This window comes from Oncorhynchus kisutch, unplaced genomic scaffold (assembly GCF_002021735.2).
Source record: "Oncorhynchus kisutch isolate 150728-3 unplaced genomic scaffold, Okis_V2 scaffold2442, whole genome shotgun sequence".
NCBI lineage: Eukaryota > Metazoa > Chordata > Actinopteri > Salmoniformes > Salmonidae > Oncorhynchus > Oncorhynchus kisutch.
The window spans coordinates 54400-76285 of NW_022264387.1; the positions used below are offsets into that span (position 1 = coordinate 54400).

The window sequence follows — 21886 nt, forward strand, 5'->3', positions numbered from 1 at the left end:
CCTTCTACACTAAATTAACAGTGCGTTTTTGAAGTCATGATGATCTCTTTTTCCAGGCTGTCAGGCTGTGGAGTCACAGAGGAAGGTTGTGCTTCTCTGGTCTCAGCTCTGAGGTCCAACCCCTCACACCTGAGAGAGCTGGATCTGAGTAACAATGACCTGAAGGATTCAGGAGTGAAGCTGCTCTCTGATGGACTGGGGAATCCCCACTGTAAACTGGAGACTCTGAGGTCAGTATTCCTGTAGTTGGTCAACAAGTGATAACTGTTCACCAAATCCACATGTGTTTACCAGACACACATAGTCCACACCATATGTGTTTGGACAGTGAAGCTTACAGTTTTACATTTGGTGCGCTGCTCCAGCATTTTGGATTTGAGATTTAATGTTTCATATTATGTGACAGTACAGAATGTCACCTTACATTTGAGGTTAAAGGTGAGAGGTTAGTATGTTTTGTTGTAGCCTCTGTAACTCACTCATTATTTTTTATGATTCATTCATGATATTTCTCAGTCATGCCAGTCACGGGTCTGATGTAGTCATTGTGTTCAAAATGGGACAAAATACTACTTTAATACACTATAAGTTAATTGGTCAGAATACTGATGACTTCTTCAAATAGGGGGACTAGATACATAAAGTGCTTTTATTTATAAACAGTGAAACAGATATGTATGAAAATACCCTTAAATAAAAGTTGACATTATAAACTGTCACCTCATATGAAACATTTGATCTGAAATCCAAAATATTGGAATGTAGAGCCACATTCAAAATGTTAGCTTCACTGTCTAAATATATATTGTGGACTGTATACTCAATACAATCTAAATCTGATACCTCACTGTCTAAATAGATATGGTGTGGACTGTATACTCAATACAATCTAAATCTGATACCTCACTGTCTAAATAGATATGGTGTGGACTGTATACTCAATACAATCTAAATCTGATACCTCACTGTCTAAATAGATATGGTGTGGACTGTATACTCAATACAATCTAAATCTGATACCTCACTGTCTAAATAGATATGGTGTGGACTGTTTCCTCAATACAATCTAAATCTGAAACCTCACTGTCTGTCTTCTGACTGATACTGCTTTTTAAACTGGTCTGGTCAGTCTACTCAAATATTCGTACTATACATTGTTCTATCTGCAGGTAATACTTTGATCATTTGTACAGCAGTTATATATTATTAATATTAGATAGATATTAGTTATTAGTTATTACATATTAATGTAATATTAATATAATATAATATATTAAGGTAATATTATGACAGCTTCTAATAATGATATTCATTCATTTAAGCAGTCAATATTAATCGTCACAGACTCATCTGAAAGTTGTAAATTCTTGGTTATCTTCACTAACCCTGGCTAACAAGTTGAATCAGCAATACAAAATTGGGTTTAATTATTTATTTACTAAATACCTAACTAATCAAACAGAATTACATATACACAGAATGAATCATACCTTGATTACAAATGACGTCATAAAGGAAAATGTCCCTAGCGGGCGGAACAGATTTGACAGCTGGTTATACAAAGAAAAGGGTCTGGGTTTGAGTGAAAGAGCGGGAAGACTGAGGAACAAAGAGAGAAGCGATGTCTCTATCGTAAATACAGTATTTATGGCATTCTAAATTACCGCCCATTTGGAAAAGGAAAATGCAATAAATATTTACTCTGCGCTGCGCTTCAGTAGGTTGGTGGTAGATGGAAGGCCGTGTTGCCCAACAGAGTCCTTTGAAGAATGTATCTGGTGGTAATTGGATACGTTGTAGTAACGTTGTTGTGTGGTAGACGGGATACTCTGTCTGTCTTTTCCTAGCCCACGTTTGCAGCTGCTGTTCCTAACTCAACGGCTAGGAGGTATTACTTCTGTAGTGAATAAGAGTTCAAAGTCCATACCATTTGCAACCAAAGCTCACGCTGAGGTTGGCTTCGTTATGTAGTTATTATCTGAACCATTCTGACATCGGACCGTTGTCCGCATAATCCTCGGAACAGGAGGTTACATTTTCGTCAAGGCTTTTTATAGTGGAGGGAGAAGGGAGTGGTTGAAAAGTTTTATAGCCCAAGTCTCTTCACAGGGGCCACTGATTGAGCAGAGCCCTAACCTTATGAAAACCCAAATCTCTCATTTGGAAGCAAAAATTACGTTTAATATCTTCACCAATAATTTTATATTTAAATATTTAAATTGAACAACAATTCCATGTGAATCCGATAAATCTGATGTGTAGACTTTCCACTGTAGAGTTTATGTCATCTTATCATTGATGAGAATGTCTCAGATGACAACCGAACTGACATCATATTCATTAAGTACCACTGCATATGTTCAAATGGTCGGATTACCAAAATATGGTTCATATTTTGATGTCTCCAGAATCTCTATGTTAACCAAAGGATTTTCAAATGTCACATCAGTAGGGTAGAGAGAGGAAAAAAGGGGGAGACGTATTTATGACTGTCATAAACCTACCCCCAGGCCAACATCATGACAGCAGGATTCAGGACACTGATGTATCTGAGTATGTTGAAAAAATATAGTGACACTATTTTCAACACCAAAGAATATCAGTGTGGTTTTAATATGATTTAACTCTTTGCAGGTTGTCAGGCTGTCTAGTCACAGAGGAAGGCTGTGCTTCTCTGGTCTCAGCTCTGAGGTCAAACCCCTCACACCTGAGAGAGCTGGATCTGAGTAACAATGACCTGAAGGATTCAGGAGTGGAGCTGCTCTCTGCTGGACTGGGGAATCCCCACTGTAAACTGGAGACTCTGAGGCCAGTATTCCTGTAGTTGGTCAACAAGTGATAACTGTTCACCAGATCCGCATGTGTTTACCAGACACACATAGTCCACACCATATGTGTTTGGACAGTGAAGCTTACAGTTTTAAATGTGGTATTATGCTCCAACATTTAGGATTTGAGATTTAATGTTTCATATTAGGCAACAGTACAGAATGTCACCTTTTATTTAAAGGTATTCACACATATATAGTTAACAGTTTAGATATGAAAGCACTTTATGTATCTATCCCTTTATGTATCTATCCCTTTATGTATCTATCCCTTTATGTATCTATCCCTTTATGTATCTATCCCTTTATGTATCTATCCCTTTATGTATCTATCCCTTTATGTATCTATCCCTTTATGTATCTATCCCTTTATGTATCTATCCCTTTATGTATCTATCCCTTTATGTATCTATTTTTTTTAAATCCAAATAATTTCACAGATCTTCATTGTAAAGGGTTTAAGCACTGTTTCCCCTGCTTGTTCATTGAACCATGAACAATTAATGAACATGCACCTGTGGAACGATCGTTAAGATCCTAGCAGCTTACAGACGGACACTACTGCTACTCTCTGTTCATCATATATGCATAGTCAGTTTAACCATATCGACATGTAGATACTACCTCAATCAGCCTGGCATGTAGCTACTTTTATAGCCTTGCTACTCTGTATTATTGTAGCATCCCCATAGCCTTTTATAGCCTTGCTACTCTGTATTATTGTAGCATCCCCATAGCCTTTTATAGCCTTGCTACTCTGTATTATTGTAGCATAGCCTAGCATAGCCCCATAGCCTGTCATTTGACTGTTTTATTATTTCTTCACCTAATACCTTTTTACTGGTTAGAGCCTGGAAGCATTTCACTGTTCCACGGTCCTCCTGCTGTATTCGGCGCATGGGACAAATGACTTTAATTTGATTTGACAAAGAGGCCTTTCTACTGACTCTGAAAAACAAGAAAAGACAGATGCCCAGGGTCCCTGCTCATCTGCGTGAACGTGCCTTAGGCATGCTGCAAGGAGGCATGAGGACTGCAGATGTGGCCAGGGCAATAAATTGCAATGTCCGTACTGTGAGATGCCTAAGACGGCGCTACAGGGAGACAGGACGGACAGCTGATCATCCTCGCAGTCACAGACCACGTGTAACAACACCTGCACAGGATCGGAACATTCGAACATCACACCTGCGGGACAGGTACAGGATGTCAACAACAACTACCCGAGATACACCAGGACCGCACAATCCCTCCATCAGTGCTTAGACTGTTCGCAATGGGCTGAGAAAGGCTGGACTGAGGGCTTGTACGCCTGTTGTTAGGCAGGTCCTCACCAGACATCACGGGCAACAACTTCACCAGACCCAATGCCAGCAGCCATACTTGTCAGAAGGTGAGTGTAGCTGGCGCAGGAGAGCAGAATGAGTGAGCAACGTACTTTACAACTCAGCAGGGCACAACGTAACAATTACACTTGACCAAAACAAGACGGTAAAGATAGCGCAGGGGTGAACACAGCACCCGTCAAAAAAACAGCCATCATAATAAACCTAACTGAACATGTAATAATCCCCACAACACCATGGGGGAAAAGGAGGGTTTAAATACAGGGACAAATAATTGTGAAATGGAAAACAGGTGTGTGAAAACAGAGACAAAACCAAGGGAAAAAGAAAGTGGATCGGTGATGCTAGTAGACGACGCCGAGCGCCCGCGAGAACAAGGAGAAAGGAAGTCGTGACTCGTTCTGTTCTGTGCTTGAGTTCCTGCAGGAATGTCAGTGTTCTACAGAACTGGCAAAAAGTTCTTCACTGACGAGTTGCAATTTGTCTCAGCAGGGGGATGGTCGGATTCGCGTTTATAGTCGAAGGAATGAGCATTACACCGAGGCCTGTACTCTGGAGCGGGATCGATTTGGACGTGGAGGGTCCATCATGGTCTGGGGCGGTGTGTCACAGCTTCATCAGACTGAGCTTGTTGTCATTGCAGGGAATCTCAACGCTGTGCGTTACAGGGAAGACATCATCCTCCCTCATATGGCACCCTTCCTGCAGGTTCATCCTGACATGACCCTCCAGCATCACAATGCCACCAACCATACTGCTTGGTCTGTGTGTGATTTCCTGCAAGACAGGAATATCAGTGTTCTGCCATGGCCAGCGAAGAGACTGGATCTCAATCCTATTGAGCACGTCTGGGACCTGTTGGAACGGAGGGTGTGGTCTAAGGCCATTCCCCCCAGAAATGTCCGGGAACATGCAGGTGCCTTGGTGGAAGAGTGGGGCAATATCTCACAGCAAGACCTGGCAAATCTGGTGCAGTCCATGAGGAGGAGATGCACTGCAGTACTTAATGCAGCTGGTGGCCACACCAGATACTGACTTACCTTTGATTTTGACCCGCCCGTTGTTCAGGGACACATTATTCCATTTCTGTTAGTCACATGTCTGTGGAACTTGTTCAGTTTATGTCTCAGTTTTTGAATCTTGTTATTTTCATAGAAATATTTACACGTTAAGTTGGCTGAAAATAAACGCAGTTGACAGAGGACGTTTCTTTATTCGCTCAGTTTAGTTTTCTCCCATTTCAAGAAGTCTTAATTATTTGGGCAAATTAATTTAGTCAAAAGTTCAGTGTTTTGTCCAATATTCTATGCCTGCAGTGATTACATCAAGCATGTGATTCTACTAACTTGTTGAATTAATTTGCAGTTTGTCTTGGTTGTGTTTTAGATGTTTTCCTAATAGAAACTGAATGGTGAATAATGTCCTGTCATTTTGGAGTCACTTCACTTGTATTGTCAGTAAGAATAGAAGATGTTTCTGAACACTTCTACATTCATGTGGATGCTACCATGAGTATGATGAATAATCAGGAATGAATCGAGAATGATGATGAATGAGAAAGTTACAGAGGCTCAAAGATCCCCTCTGTTATTGGTAATGGTGAGAGGTTAGCATGTTTTGTTGTAGCCTCTGTTATTGGTAATGGTGAGAGGTTAGCATGTTTTGTTGTAGCCTCTGTTATTGGTAATGGTGAGAGGTTAGCATGTTTTGTTGTAGCCTCTGTTATTGGTAATGGTGAGAGGTTAGCATGTTTTGTTGTATCCTCTGTTATTGTTAATGGTGAGAGGTTAGCATGTTTTGTTGTATCCTCTGTTATTGGTAATGGTGAGAGGTTAGCATGTTTTGTTGTAGCCTCTGTTATTGGTAATGGTGAGAGGTTAGCATGTTTTGTTGTATCCTCTGTTATTGGTAATGGTGAGAGGTTAGTATGTTTTGTTGCAGCCTCTGTTATTGGTAATGGTGAGAGGTTAGCATGTTTTGTTGTAGCCTCTGTTATTGGTAATGGTGAGAGGTTAGTATGTTTTGTTGCAGCCTCTGTTATTGGTAATGGTGAGAGGTTAGTATGTTTTGTTGCAGCCTCTGTTATTGGTAATGGTGAGAGGTTAGCATGTTTTGTTGTTGCCTCTGTTATTGGTAATGGTGAGAGGTTAGCATGTTTTGTTGTAACCTCTGTTATTGGTAATGGTGAGAGGTTAGTATGTTTTGTTGCAGCCTCTGTTATTGGTAATGGTGAGAGGTTAGCATGTTTTGTTGCAGCCTCTGTTATTGGTAATGGTGAGAGGTTAGCATGTTTTGTTGCAGCCTCTGTTATTGGTAGTGGTGAGAGGTTAGCATGTTTTGTTGTAGCCTCTGTTATTGGTAATGGTGAGAGGTTAGCATGTTGTTGTAGTCTCTGTTATTGGTAGTGGTGAGAGGTTAGCATGTTTTGTTGTAGCCTCTGTTATTGGTAATGGTGAGAAGTTAGCATGTTTTGTTGTAGCCTCTGTTATTGGTAATGGTGAGAGGTTAGCATGTTTTGTTGTAGCCTCTGTTATTGGTAATGGTGAGAGGTTAGTATGTTTTGTTGTAGCCTCTGTTATTGGTAATGGTGAGAGGTTAGCATGTTGTTGTAGTCTCTGTTATTGGTAATGGTGAGAGGTTAGCATGTTTTGTTGTAGCCTCTGTTATTGGTAATGGTGAGAGGTTAGCATGTTTTGTTGTAGCCTCTGTTATTGGTAGTGGTGAGAGGTTAGCATGTTTTGTTGTAGCCTCTGTTATTGGTAGTGGTGAGAGGTTAGCATGTTTTGTTGTAGCCTCTGTTATTGGTAATGGTGAGAGGTTAGTATGTTTTGTTGTAGCCTCTGTTATTGGTAATGGTGAGAGGTTAGCATGTTTTGTTGTAGCCTCTGTTATTGGTAATGGTGAGAGATTAGCATGTTTTGTTGTAGCCTCTGTTATTGGTAATGGTGAGAGGTTAGCATGTTTTGTTGTAGCCTCTGTTATTGGTAATGGTGAGAGGTTAGCATGTTTTGTTGTAGCCTCTGTTATTGGTAATGGTGAGAGGTTAGCATGTTTTGTTGTAGCCTCTGTTATTGGTAATGGTGAGAGGTTAGCATGTTTTGTTGTAGCCTCTGTTATTGGTAATGGTGAGAGGTTGGCATGTTTTGTTGTAGTCTCTGTTATTGGTAATGGTGAGAGGTTAGCATGTTTTGTTGTAGTCTGTTATTGGTAATGGTGAGAGGTTAGTATGTTTTGTTGTAGTCTCTGTTATTGGTAATGGTGAGAGGTTAGCATGTTTTGTTGTAGCCTCTGTAATTGGTAATGGTGAGAGGTTAGCATGTTTTGTTGTAGCCTCTGTTATTGGTGATGGTGAGAGGTTAGCATGTTTTGTTGTAGCCTCTGTTATTGGTAATGGTGAGAGGTTAGCATGTTTTGTTGTAGCCTCTGTAACATTCTAACTCATTATTATTCATGATTCATTCTTGATTTGTATTAATAATGTTTCTTCTTAATCATCAGGATTAATTTATTATTGTTTAGAAACATGTTATCTACTTACTTAGACAAAAAATTACTCCAGTCATCATCCACCTTTTTAATATTCATCATCTACAAGACCCTGCTAGGTAAAGTCCCCCCTTATCTCAGCTCGCTGGTCACCATAGCATCTCCCACCTGTAGCACACGCTCCAGCAGGTATATCTCTCTAGTCACCCCCAAAACCAATTCTTTCTTTGGCCGCCTCTCCTTCCAGTTCTCTGCTGCCAATGACTGGAACGAACTACAAAAATCTCTGAAACTGGAAACACTTATCTCCCTCACTAGCTTTAAGCACCAACTGTCAGAGCAGCTCACAGATTACTGCACCTGTACATAGCCCACCTATAATTTAGCCCAAACAACTACCTCTTTCCCAACTGTATTTAATTTTAATTTATTTATTTATTTTGCTCCTTTGCACCCCATTATTTTTATTTCTACTTTGCACATTCTTCCATTGCAAAACTACCATTCCAGTATTTTACTTGCTATATTGTATTTACTTTGCCATCATGGCCTTTTTTGCCTTTACCTCCCTTCTCACCTCACATTGTATATAGACTTGTTTATACTGCATTATTGACTGTATGTTTGTTTTTACTCCATGTGTAACTCTGTGTCGTTTTATCTGTCGAACTGCTTTGCTTTATCTTGGCCAGGTCGCAATTGTAAATGAGAACTTGTTCTCAACTTGCCTACCTGGTTAAATAAAGGTAAAATAAAATAAATAAAAAAATTGGGCAAAATACAACCAAATCTGCAAATGCAACCAATTATTTTGAGTCGATGTCGTCACTTTCAAGGAACATTGGAACAAATACTAAACTTTTGACTACTTTAATACAGTCTGAGTGAATTGGTGGGAATACTCATGCTCATGACTTCTTTAAATAGGGGGATTAGATACATAAAGTGCTTTCATTTCTAAATGGTGAAACAGATATGTCTTAAAATACCCTCAAATAAAAGGTGACATTATAAACTGTCACCTCATATGAAACATTTGATCTCAAATCCAAAATGCTGGAGTACAGAGAAACATTTAAAATGTTAGCTTCACTGTCTTAATAGATATGGTGTGGACTGTATACTCAATACAATCTAAATATGATTCCTCACTGTCTAAATAGATATGGTGTGGACTGTATACTCAATACAATCTAAATCTGATACCTCACTGTCTAAATAGATATGGTGTGGACTGTATACTCAATACAATCTAAATCTGATACCTCACTGTCTAAATAGATATGGTGTGGACTGTATACTCAATACAATCTGATACCTCACTGTCTAAATAGATATGGTGTGGACTGTATACTCAATACAATCTAAATCTGATACCTCACTGTCTAAATAGATATGGTGTGGACTGTATACTCAATACAATCTAAATCTGATACCTCACTGTCTAAATAGATATGGTGTGGACTGTATACTCAATACAATCTAAATCTGATACCTCACTGTCTAAATAGATATGGTGTGGACTGTATACTCAATACAATCTAAATCTGATACCTCACTGTCTAAATAGATATGGTGTGGACTGTATACTCAATACAATCTAAATCTGATTCCTCACTGTCTAAATAGATATGTTGTGGACTGTATACTCAATACAATCTAAATCTGATACCTCACTCTCTGACTGATCATTTTTAATCAAATATTTGTAACAAGTAATATTTTGATAATTTGTCTAATAAATCAACATCCTGAATAGATATGGCAGGTTTGATCATTTGTCATTTTTTATGATGATACACTATTTTACGAATAGATATGGCAGGTTTCAGGACACTGATATATCTGAATATGTTGAAAAAAATATACTGTCACTATTTTCACCCCCAAAGAATATCAGTGTGATTTTAATATGATTTGACTCTTTGTAGGCTGTCAGGCTGTCTAGTCACAGAGGAAGGCTGTGCTTCTCTGGTCTCAGCTCTGAGGTCAAACCCCTCATACCTGAGAGAGCTGGACCTGAGCTACAATCACCCAGGAGACTCAGGAGTCAGACTGCTCTCTGCTGGACTGGAGGATCCACACTGCAGACTGGAGAAACTCAAGTATGTAGAGGGTTTATGTCAATGTTCATATCAGACATGTTTGACTTATCAGGCTGGTTAAGACAAACATTCGGACCACCACTTGGACAAAGTTATATGCTGACAGTGTGTGTGTGTGTCATGTGTGTGTCCAGTGTGAGTGTGTCCTGTATGTGTGTGTCCAGTGTGAGTGTGTCCTGTATGTGTGTGTCCATTGTGTCTTTCTGTTTCCAGTGTGTATGTATGTGTGTGCATGAATGTGTCCTGTGTGTGTGTGTCGTGTGTGTGTCCAGTTCGTGTGTCCTGTGTGTGTGCATGAGTGTGTCCTGTGTGTGTGTGTGTGTGTGTGTGTGTGTGTGTGTGTGTGTGTGTGTGTGTGTGTGTGTGTGTGTGTGTGTGTGTGTGTGTGTGAGTGTGTGTCTGTGTTTCTTGTGTATGTGTGTGTCCAGTGTGAAAAAACACACTGGACTCACACACACACACACACACACACACACACACACACACACACACACACACACACACACACATACACATACACACACACACGGCGTACAGACAGGACACATACACACACATACACACTGGACACAAAAACTGAACACACACACAGGACACACACACACTGGACTCACACACACATACTGGATACATACACACAAGACACAGACACACCAACACACACACACACACACTGGACACATACACACAAACTGGACACACACACAGGACACACACATACACTGGACACATACACCCAAGACACAAACACACGCACACACACACTGGACACATACACACACACACACACACACACACACACACACACACACACACACACACACACACACACACACACACACACACACACACACACACACTGGACACACACAGGACACACCACACACACTGCACACACACACACACTGGACACACACACACACACACACCGGACACACACACACTGGACACATACACAGATGACACACACACACACTGGAAAACCCACTTACTGGACACACACAGACAAACATTCTCTCAAATTCAGACAAAGATATAAGCTGAATGTGTTTGTCGTGTGTGTGTGTGTGTGTGTCCTGTGTGTGTCCTGTGTGTGTCCAGTGTGCGTGTGTGTGTGTGTGTGTGTGTCCAGTGTGTGTGTTTGTGTCCAGTGTGTGTGTGTGTGTCCAGTGTGTGTCCAGAGTGTGTGTGTGTGTGTGTGTGTGTGTCCTGTGTGTGTCCAGTGTGCGTGTGTGTGTGTGTGTGTGTGTGTGTGTGTGTGTGTGTGTGTGTGTGTGTGTGTGTGTGTGTGTGTGTGTGTGTGTGTGTGTGTGTGTGTGTGTGTGTCTGTGTCTGTGTCTGTGTCTGTGTGTGTTCAGGTGTATCCCTCAATGACTGTCTGTTCTTCTGCTTACCACTACAGTGTGGAACATGGTGGAGAGAACAGAATGAAACCTGGACTTAGAAAATGTGAGTGTTGACTGCTGTGAAGAATATGACTAAGAATAAGTCTTAATTCAAGTTAAGTCAAAGACCACCATCATTACTTACTTGGTCATATTAAATATCAGCTGTAGTTCTACAGAAGCAGAAATCAGGGACATTAAAGTTTACAAAGAGTTGCTTGACAATGTGTGTGTGTGTGTGTGTGTTCGTGTAACAATATAGAAATGTGTGTGTGTGTGTGTAATTAATGGGAATAAGTGTGTTTTATATTACCATACAGTATAACATATGATCATTCAACAAGTCTCAAGTCACCTTATTTTCTTGACGCACCTGTTAGCAGGATCATTTTCAATTCAATTCACAACCCGCTGAATTGCAGAGCGCCAAATTCAAATTAATTGACTAAAAATATTTAATGTTCATGAAATCACAAGTGCAATATAGGAAAACACAGCTCAGCTTGTTGTTAACCAGTTATATTAAAATTTTGGGATGAAAAACGTCCCCGTTTTAAACAAGATATTTTGTCACGAAAGATGCTCGACTATACATATAATTGACAACTTTGGAAAGGAAACACTCTAACGTTTCCAAAACTGCAAAGATATTGTCTGTGAGTGCCACAGAACTCATGCTACAGGCGAAACCCAGATATAAATCCAACCAGGAAGTGCATTTTTTTAAAACCACCTCATGCCAATGATTCCTTATATGGCTGTGAATGAGCTACGAATGAGCTTACGTTTTCCACATATTCCCCAAGGTGTCTACAGCCGTAAGGGACCATATATAGCAAGTGGTCACATGGTGTCTCCCGCAGAAAATACTGAGGTAGCCATTTTTTCAATCGCTTCTTATGAGAAACCAATTGCCTCACCGGATATATTATCGAATATATATGTTAAAAACACCTCCTAAACAACGTTGGCCGTGTTTCTGTCGATATTATGGAGTTAATTTTGAAAAAAGTTTGCCGTTGTAATGGTAGCATTTTTCTGGTCGATTTTCTCAGCCAAGCATGATGAGCAAAACAGGAGCTATTTCGCCTATTTCGTCATTTGCTATTTACATGAATAGGAAAAGTTACTAGGGGTATTTATGTCCGCTGCGTTATGCTAATTCGTTTGAGGCTATGATTACGCTCCCGGATCCGAGATTGCTCGTCGCAAGAGATCCACTTGGCTTCAGATTTCAAAAAAGATTTACAGCTGAAAACAAAACCAAGCGTTTACGTCTCAGCAGATTAACAGATAAAGTAGATAAAATAATAAATATTAATAAAATGATTTCCTTTGATGATCTTAGGATGTTTTCACTCACGAGACTCCCAGTTACACAATAAATGTTCATTTTGTTCCATAAAGATTATTTTAAAATCCAAAAACCTCCATTTGGTCGTTGGTGCCCTGCTGTGATGCTCGTTATGTTTAGTAATCCACAGGCTCCATTTGGTCGTTGGTGCCCTGCTGTGATGCTCGTTATGTTTAGTAATCCACAGGCTCCATTTGGTCGTTGGTGCCCTGCTGTGATGCTCGTTATGTTTAGTAATCCACAGGCTCGAGCAGACGAAAATTCCAAATAGTATCCATGAAGTTCGTAGAAACATGTCAAACGTAAAAAAAAAAAATCAATCCTCAAGTTGTTTTTTACAATAAATAATCGATAATATTTCAACAATAGCAGAGAGAGAGAAAATGGCTGCTCCAAGCTGTGGCGCATGAAAAACTCTGCCGGCACACAGCCATCCACTGTCGTGATGTGATCGTTATTGCTAATTTTTCAGAATAAAGGCTGAAACTATGTCTAAAGACTGTTCACACCATGTGGAAGCCATAGGGAAAGGAATCTGGTTGAAATGGAGGGAAGGCAAGCAATGGAACAGAGAGCTTTCAAAATAACAGCACTTCCTGGTTGGATTTTCCTCAGGCTTTCGCCTGCAATATCAGTTCTGTTATACTCACAGACAATATTTTGACAGTTTTGGAAACTTTAGTGTTTTCTATCCTAATCTGACAATTATATGCATATTCTAGCTTCTGGGCCTCAGTGATAGGCCATTTAATTTGGGTACGTTTTTCACCAAACATCGTAATACTGCCCCTTACACTCAACAGGTTGTCCTTTTGATACCTAGAAACATTTACATTAAATTAATTAGTGAAAGTGAGTTAATGTGAATGATGATGATTTCTAATATTGTGTCTGGTTTCATCCAATCAGATGCCTGTGATCTCACACTGGACCCAAACACAGTACACAGACTCCTCTCTCTCTCTGAGGAGAACAGAAAGGTGACACGGAGGACAGAGGAGCAGCCGTATCCTGATCACCCAGAGAGATTTGAGGACTGTGAACAGGTGCTGTGTAGAGAGGGTCTGACTGGGCGCTGTTACTGGGAGGTAGAGTGGAGTGGGATAATGGGGGCTGATATAGGAGTGACATATAAAGGAATCAACAGGAGAGGAGGGGGTATTGACTGTTGGCTTGGATACAATGACAAGTCCTGGAGTCTGTTCTGCTATGACAACGGTTACTATGCCAGGCACAATAATAAACCCACTACCATAGACATCCCCTCCTCCAGCTCCCACAGAGTAGGAGTGTATCTGGACTGGCCAGCTGGCACTCTGTCCTTCTATAGAGCCTCCTCTGACACACTGACCCACCTGATCACATTCACCTCCACATTCACTGAGCCCCTCTATCCAGGGTTTAGAGTTTGTTATGAGGATGACTTATATGGGTATTCCTCAGTGTCCCTGACATACACACACTGACACACACACACACACACACACACACACACACACACACACACACACACACACACACACACACACACACACACACACACACACACACACACACACACACACTGACACACAAACATACACAGGACTCTCTCACACACACACTGGAAACACAATGCACACACACACCACACACACACACTGGACACTCACACACACACACACAATCTGGAATCACACACACACACACACACACTGGACACAGACACACACACACAAACTGGACAAACTGGTAACACACACACACTGGTCACACACTGACACACACACACACACATACACACTGGACACACACAGACACACACTGGCACAAAAACACACACCGGACTCTCACACACAAACACTCACACACACACACAGTGGCACACACGGACCCACACACACACTGGACACACACACACTGAAAAACTGGAAAAACACACACACTGGTAACATACTGGACATACACAGCCACAGGACACGCTGGACACATACTGACAGAAACACTGGGGACACACATTGGACACAGACACACACACACTGAACACACACACTGGACTCAAACACACTCAACTCACACACACTGGACACACACACACACACACTGGAAACACACACTGACACACGCACACACACACACACTGGACTAACAAACACACACACACACAGACACAGACACACACACACACTGGACACAAACTGGAGACACAGTTTGGACACACTGGACACATACACACATACTGGACACACACACACACACACACACACACACACACACACACACACACACACACACACATACACACACACACACACACACACACACACACACACACACACACACTCACACACTCTGGTCACATTCCCACATACTGGACACACACACGTACACACACACACACTGGAATCATACTGGACATTGTGGGAGCCAGATGTACATATAGGGAGAAACATAATACTGTACCACAAGAGAAAGATACACTTAGAGTGATTTGCCATTCTGGTAAAATGTATTGTCTATTGTATAGGACAGGAGGCCAGAGTAAGGCCATGAGAGCATAGGACAGCTGGACATACCAAGGTCAGAGGGACATACAAAGGAGGGGGTCAGCCAAATGACCAATGGATGGACTATAGACATAGGGCATATATTTTTAGGACATGAAGAGAAGAGACACATAGTCTACGAGTCCTAATAAGGACAGACATACCAAAGACCACACCAAGCTGAACATAAGAGGCCCATAGGATAAGATGGGCATGTATATTTTGGGACATGAAGAGGTCCTGTCACCATTATAACTTGACTCGAAGCAGATGTGGGCGTTATTGGGCGTGTGTGTATAAAAACAGAGCCAGTGCTCTGGGAAAGGGTGTGTTCCGCGGACCATCTAGGCTTCTGACATGTTTGTATTAAAAGCCTATATTGAATTCACAAGTTCTTGTAAGTGTTATAATTTGTAACGATCCTCCACAACATAACTTGCCAGGAGGGACAGGGACTACAGAGTGACGTTCCAGGCTGGTGATAGTTTCTTTGGACAATCTTGCAAACAAATGTGGCCACACAACTATAAAAAGGTAAGCTTGTTCTTACGTAGTTGAAATGTTTGTATAGATTGCTTCAGAGATCCTGTCTCAGCGAGAAGGGCGTCACGTAGGTCTCTCTTTAAAATGACCTAAAAACCCAGTAAATGTTGAAGAACTTTTCAATTCAATGAATTGCATGTAGATTTGTATGTAGCATGTAGATTTGTATGTAGCATGTGTGATTTTGGGGGTTGTTAAAAATAGATAAATTAACATATGTGCAGGTGTAAGGACTAAGTGACTAGGGGCTTTGAACCTTGCGGGTGTCGGGCGTTTAGCGGTGGGGGCTTGCACTCGTTCTGGTCGGACCGTTCGAACGGACCCACGTGTCTGGTTTGATTGGGGGGAGTTGTTCCGTCTGATACAGCTTGGCCGGGCTCGTCTGTCTCAGGATCTGTTTTGGGATGTGCGTAAAAACAGCCCAATCAACCTGAGCGGGTGACCTGTGTTGGGTGTGTGTGATTCAGACTGCCCCTCTCACCGAGCCATTCATTTGGGGACCTTGTGTGGTTTGACTAGGTGCGGTTGTTTGCGCTCTCTAGCTGAGCTGCCTGGCCTGGTGTGGGGCAGCTGCTGCCTACTCATAGGGTCATAAACGTATCAAAAAATAAGTAGAAAAGTCCACGAATACCGCCCTTTAAGAAAAAGATTAGAAAGGGGTTGGGTGGTGTATTCACGGCTACCGCTCCTGTTGAAAAGAGGGGGACTGAACAGGTGAATATATAGGAAGCAGAAGAACTCTGACCCGATTTGGCTGGGTTAAACTGCAAAATAAATCCTGCGGATAAAAACGCTCCGTCTAGCTAAACGGGGGTCTGTAAATCGGTAGGTCACGCCACGATATTGCTCTAATAGGAAATAGAGGCCAGTACTGGGTGGGTGAAGTATGGTTATGAAGGGTATGGGTATGAAGACAGGCTGACCCGGTTAGGCTCGTCATATAATGAAAAATCCTGTAGGATAATACCGGCTTATGTAGAGGAAGTGAATTAAGTCAGTAGCTAAGAAACTATAGGTCGTTCTAGGTCAAACAAAGGGTGTGCATGAATGAATGAAAAATAAACTAATGAATGACAATTCTTTGTGATGAATGAGCAGATTAGAAAAAAGAGGAAGAACAGGTTGTGTGTCTGTGACCAACTGGGAATGCGCAGGCCTCTCTGACAGTTAACTGAGTGTAATTTGAGAAAGAGAGTGCATTTAACTGTCACTGGGAAGAGGAACGAAATCGATAAATATTGGGCAAAATAAGTTATAAATAAGGATAAAACATTGACGTGTTAAACGACCATTATACCTGTAGTTAGTACTACATCCACCCGGGTCTCTGTCACCAACACTACAGCTGTACCTGTAGTTAGTACTACATCCACCCAGGTCTCTGTCACCAACACTACAGCTGTACCTGTAGTTAGTACTACATCCACCCAGGTCTCTGTCACCAACACTACAGCTGTACCTGTAGTTAGTACTACATCCACCCAGGTCTCTGTCACCAACACTACAGCTGTACCTGTAGTTAGTACTACATCCACCCAGGTCTCTGTCACCAACACTACAGCTGTACCTGTAGTTAGTACTACATCCACCCGGGTCTCTGTCACCAACACTACAGCTGTACCTGTAGTTAGTACTACATCCACCCAGGTCTCTGTCACCAACACTACAGCTGTACCTGTAGTTAGTACTACATCCACCCAGGTCTCTGTCACCAACACTACAGCTGTACCTGTAGTTAGTACTACATCCACCCAGGTCTCTGTCACCAACACTACAGCTGTACCTGTAGTTAGTACTACATCCACCCAGGTCTCTGTCACCAACACTACAGCTGTACCTGTAGTTAGTACTACATCCACCCAGGTCTCTGTCACCAACACTACAGCTGTACCTGTAGTTAGTACTACATCCACCCAGGTCTCTGTCACCAACACTACAGCTGTACCTGTAGTTAGTACTACATCCACCCGGGTCTCTGTCACCAACACTACAGCTGTACCTGTAGTTAGTACTACATCCACCCAGGTCTCTGTCACCAACACTACAGCTGTACCTGTAGTTAGTACTACATCCACCCAGGTCTCTGTCACCAACACTACAGCTGTACCTGTAGTTAGTACTACATCCACCCGGGTCTCTGTCACCAACACTACAGCTGTACCTGTAGTTAGTACTACATCCGCCCGGGTCTCTGTCACCAACACTACAGCTGTACCTGTAGTTAGTACTACATCCACCCGGGTCTCTGTCACCAACACTACAGCTGTACCTGTAGTTAGTACTACATCCACCCAGGTCTCTGTCACCAACACTACAGCTGTACCTGTAGTTAGTACTACATCCACCCGGGTCTCTGTCACCAACACTACAGCTGTACCTGTAGTTAGTACTACATCCACCCGGGTCTCTGTCACCAACACTACAGCTGTACCTGTAGTTAGTACTACATCCACCCAGGTCTCTGTCACCAACACTACAGCTGTACCTGTAGTTAGTACTACATCCACCCAGGTCTCTGTCACCAACACTACAGCTGTACCTGTAGTTAGTACTACATCCACCCGGGTCTCTGTCACCAACACTACAGCTGTACCTGTAGTTAGTACTACATCCACCCGGGTCTCTGTCACCAACACTACAGCTGTACCTGTAGTTAGTACTACATCCACCCAGGTCTCTGTCACCAACACTACAGCTGTACCTGTAGTTAGTACTACATCCACCCAGGTCTCTGTCACCAACACTACAGCTGTACCTGTAGTTAGTACTACATCCACCCAGGTCTCTGTCACCAACACTACAGCTGTACCTGTAGTTAGTACTACATCCACCCAGGTCTCTGTCACCAACACTACAGCTGTACCTGTAGTTAGTACTACATCCACCCAGGTCTCTGTCACCAACACTACAGCTGTACCTGTAGTTAGTACTACATCCACCCAGGTCTCTGTCACCAACACTACAGCTGTACCTGTAGTTAGTACTACATCCACCCGGGTCTCTGTCACCAACACTACAGCTGTACCTGTAGTTAGTACTACATCCACCCAGGTCTCTGTCACCAACACTACAGCTGTACCTGTAGTTAGTACTACATCCACCCAGGTCTCTGTCACCAACACTACAGCTGTACCTGTAGTTAGTACTACATCCACCCAGGTCTCTGTCACCAACACTACAGCTGTACCTGTAGTTAGTACTACATCCACCCAGGTCTCTGTCACCAACACTACAGCTGTACCTGTAGTTAGTACTGCATCCACCCGGGTCTCTGTCACCAACACTACAGCTGTACCTGTAGTTAGTACTACATCCACCCAGGTCTCTGTCACCAACACTACAGCTGTACCTGTAGTTAGTACTACATCCACCCAGGTCTCTGTCACCAACACTACAGCTGTACCTGTAGTTAGTACTACATCCACCCGGGTCTCTGTCACCAACACTACAGCTGTACCTGTAGTTAGTACTACATCCACCCAGGTCTCTGTCACCAACACTACAGCTGTACCTGTAGTTAGTACTACATCCACCCGGGTCTCTGTCACCAACACTACAGCTGTACCTGTAGTTAGTACTACATCCACCCGGGTCTCTGTCACCAACACTACAGATGTACCTGTAGTTAGTACTACATCCACCCGGGTCTCTGTCACCAACACTACAGCTGTACCTGTAGTTAGTACTATGAGTACTATTGTATTAAACAAGGCATGGATAGTATATAACGGATGCGAAGTAGGGAGAAAGAATTAAAAAATATCACGAGCCCTGTAACAAAATAGGAGGAAAACAGCAGGCGACTCTGGCACTCTGTAGCAATAGCGGCTGCAACTTAAAAATAGCCTGAAGGACAGGAGAGACTTTGTTTCACTAAAACCATGAATCAGGAATTAAACAGTAAAATAGGCTAAGAGAGAATATAGCAAGCGGATAAATAAAGATAAGAAAGTGTAGACATTATGAAGTAGGCTTTAATAGGAGGTATTAAGTGCTGTAACTAATGAATTATTATCTGGGAAAGTGGGTGGCCCTACCTTGGGAAAGAGTTAATAAAAGGGAGTGTTTAGGAGAAATAAATAAATAGTGGCATGGTTTCTCTCCAGCATACAGAGATAGCGGAATTTAATAAAGCCATGGAGTCACTGAAAGAAGCGCGCGTGAATTCTACCAAATTTGGCTTGAATATTAAAGAGCAAACTGGATAATGGAGGACAACATTACCCGGTAATCAGGATAAATAAAATAAACGATTCAGGGAGGCAATTCGGAATTGGAACAATCACATAAAACCATAATAAGAAGCTCAATTTACCAGCGTTCTGATGTCAACATTCTATCATCAGAAAATACATTACGATGGGGGACAGATATGATTCTGCTTGCCCTCGCAGACGTGCGAGTGGTTAGCAGAGCTATAGAAAATATCTAAGCGTAAGAAGTGTTAGATGAGGAGCTAACAAGTATGGGGGAAAATGGGTGTAAGGTGACACTGGAACTTAGTGCGGTAGCAGAGAATGCCGCTATACAGGAGTTTGCATCTTTTTCAAAAGCGCAACAACTAATCGTTTTGAGGTTAGTAAGAATGGAATTTTCAACAAGCGGTGTATAGTCTCTGATCGATCAATACGTGGTTCACAGAGATTACAGTTTATATATGTGATGAAATAGGTACTAGATCACGTTTTACCTAACTTCTAGGAAGGTACCGATGGGTACCCACTTGGAATCATTTTGCATTGAAACAACCGTTTCAGTGGTGATAAAATACGTGGAGAAGTTATTATTAGCGTCAAAAGACGGAAAATAAACGTATATGAGAAATCACCAACTTGGTAAATGTCACGCCCTGGTCTAAGTATTTTGTGTTTTTTCTTCATGTATTGGGTCAGGCCAGGGTGTGGCATGGAGTTTTTGTATTGTGGTGTGTTTTGTCTTGGGGTTTTGGTGTGTATATATTTGGGATTGTAGCTAGTGGGGTTTTCTAGCAAAGTCTATGGCTGTCTGGAGTGATTCTCAATCAGAGGCAGGTGCTTATCGTTGTCTCTGATTGGGAACCATATTTAGGCAGCCATATTCTTTGAGTTTGTCGTGGGTGATTGTCCTATTTGTCTTAATGTCCTTGTTTATGTTAGTTGACACAAGTATAGGCTGCTTTCGGTTTTCGTTTCGTTTATTTGTTTTTGTAGTGTTCGTGTTTAGTTCGTGTTTTACGTTTGTCTAATAAACATGGATCGCAATCGACACGATGCAGTTTGGTCTAACTCTCCTTCATCACCACTAGAAAGCCGTAACAGAATCACCCACCACCAACGGACCAAGCACCGTGTCAACAGGCAGGAGCAGCCCAAAGAGGAAAGGCGTTATAAGGATTTCTGGACATGGGAGGAAATCCTAAACGGAGAAGGACCCTGGGCTCAGCCTGGAGAATATCGCCGCCCCAAAGAAGAACTGGAGGCGGTGAGAGCGAAGAGGCGCCGTTATGAGGAGGCAGCACAGCGACTCGGAAGGAAGCCTGAGAATCAGCCCCAAAAATGTATTGGGGGGGGGCTCAGGGAGAGTGTGGCAGAGTCAGGAGTCAGACCTGAGCCAACTCTCCCTGTTTATCGTGAGGAGCCTAGGAGGAGACCAGAACCAGAGCCGGTGTTGGAGGTGAGCGAAACAGAAACTGTGAAGGAGTTAATGGGGAAATTGGAGGAGAGAGAAATGAGGGAGTTGCTGTGTTGGTGCTTTTTGCATGGAATTCGCCCGACAGAACGTGTCAGGGATTTGATGGCACCTGGGTTAGCGCTCCATACTCGTCCTGAGGTGCGTGTTAGTCGGCTGGTGAAGTTGGTGCCAGCCTCACGCACCAGGCCTCCTGTACACATCCCTAGCCTTGCACGTCCTGTGCCAACACTGCTCTCAAGATCTCCAGTACGCCTTCACGGTCTAGCCCATCCTGTGCCACCTCCACACTCCAGTCCTCCGGTAGCAGTTCCCCGCACCAGGCTTCCTGTGCGTGTCCTCGGTCCAGTAACACCAGTACCAGCACCACGCACCAGGCCTTCAGTGCGCCTCGCCTGTTCACTGCAGCTAGCGCTTTTCTCCTCTCCTGCGCTGCTGGAGTCTCCCGCCTGTTCAGCGCAACCAGAGTCTCTCTCCTCTCCTGCGCTGCTGGAGTCTCCCGCCTGTTTAGCGCAGCTAGAGCCTTTCTCATCTCCTGCGCTGCCGGAGTCTCCCGCCTGTTCAGCGCAACCAGAGCCTCTCTCCTCTCCTGCGCTGCCGGAGTCTCCCGCCTGTTCAGCGCAGACAGAGCTGCCAGCCTGCAGGGA

General features: G+C 42.7%; 1 protein-coding gene across 1 annotated transcript in view; it reads left to right on the plus strand.

Annotated features, from left to right (window-relative positions):
• The window catches only part of LOC109885821 (NLR family CARD domain-containing protein 3-like), a 39321-nt gene extending 25269 nt beyond the window's left edge, over window positions 1-14052 (plus strand). The window contains exons 8-11 of the mRNA XM_031819688.1: window positions 57-230; window positions 9592-9765; window positions 11168-11214; window positions 13414-14052. Coding sequence (XP_031675548.1) covers window positions 57-230; window positions 9592-9765; window positions 11168-11214; window positions 13414-13970 — 952 coding nt within the window. The 3' untranslated portion in view covers window positions 13971-14052. The remainder of the gene's footprint in view (window positions 1-56; window positions 231-9591; window positions 9766-11167; window positions 11215-13413) is intronic.
• The last annotated feature ends 7834 nt before the right edge of the window (window positions 14053-21886 follow it).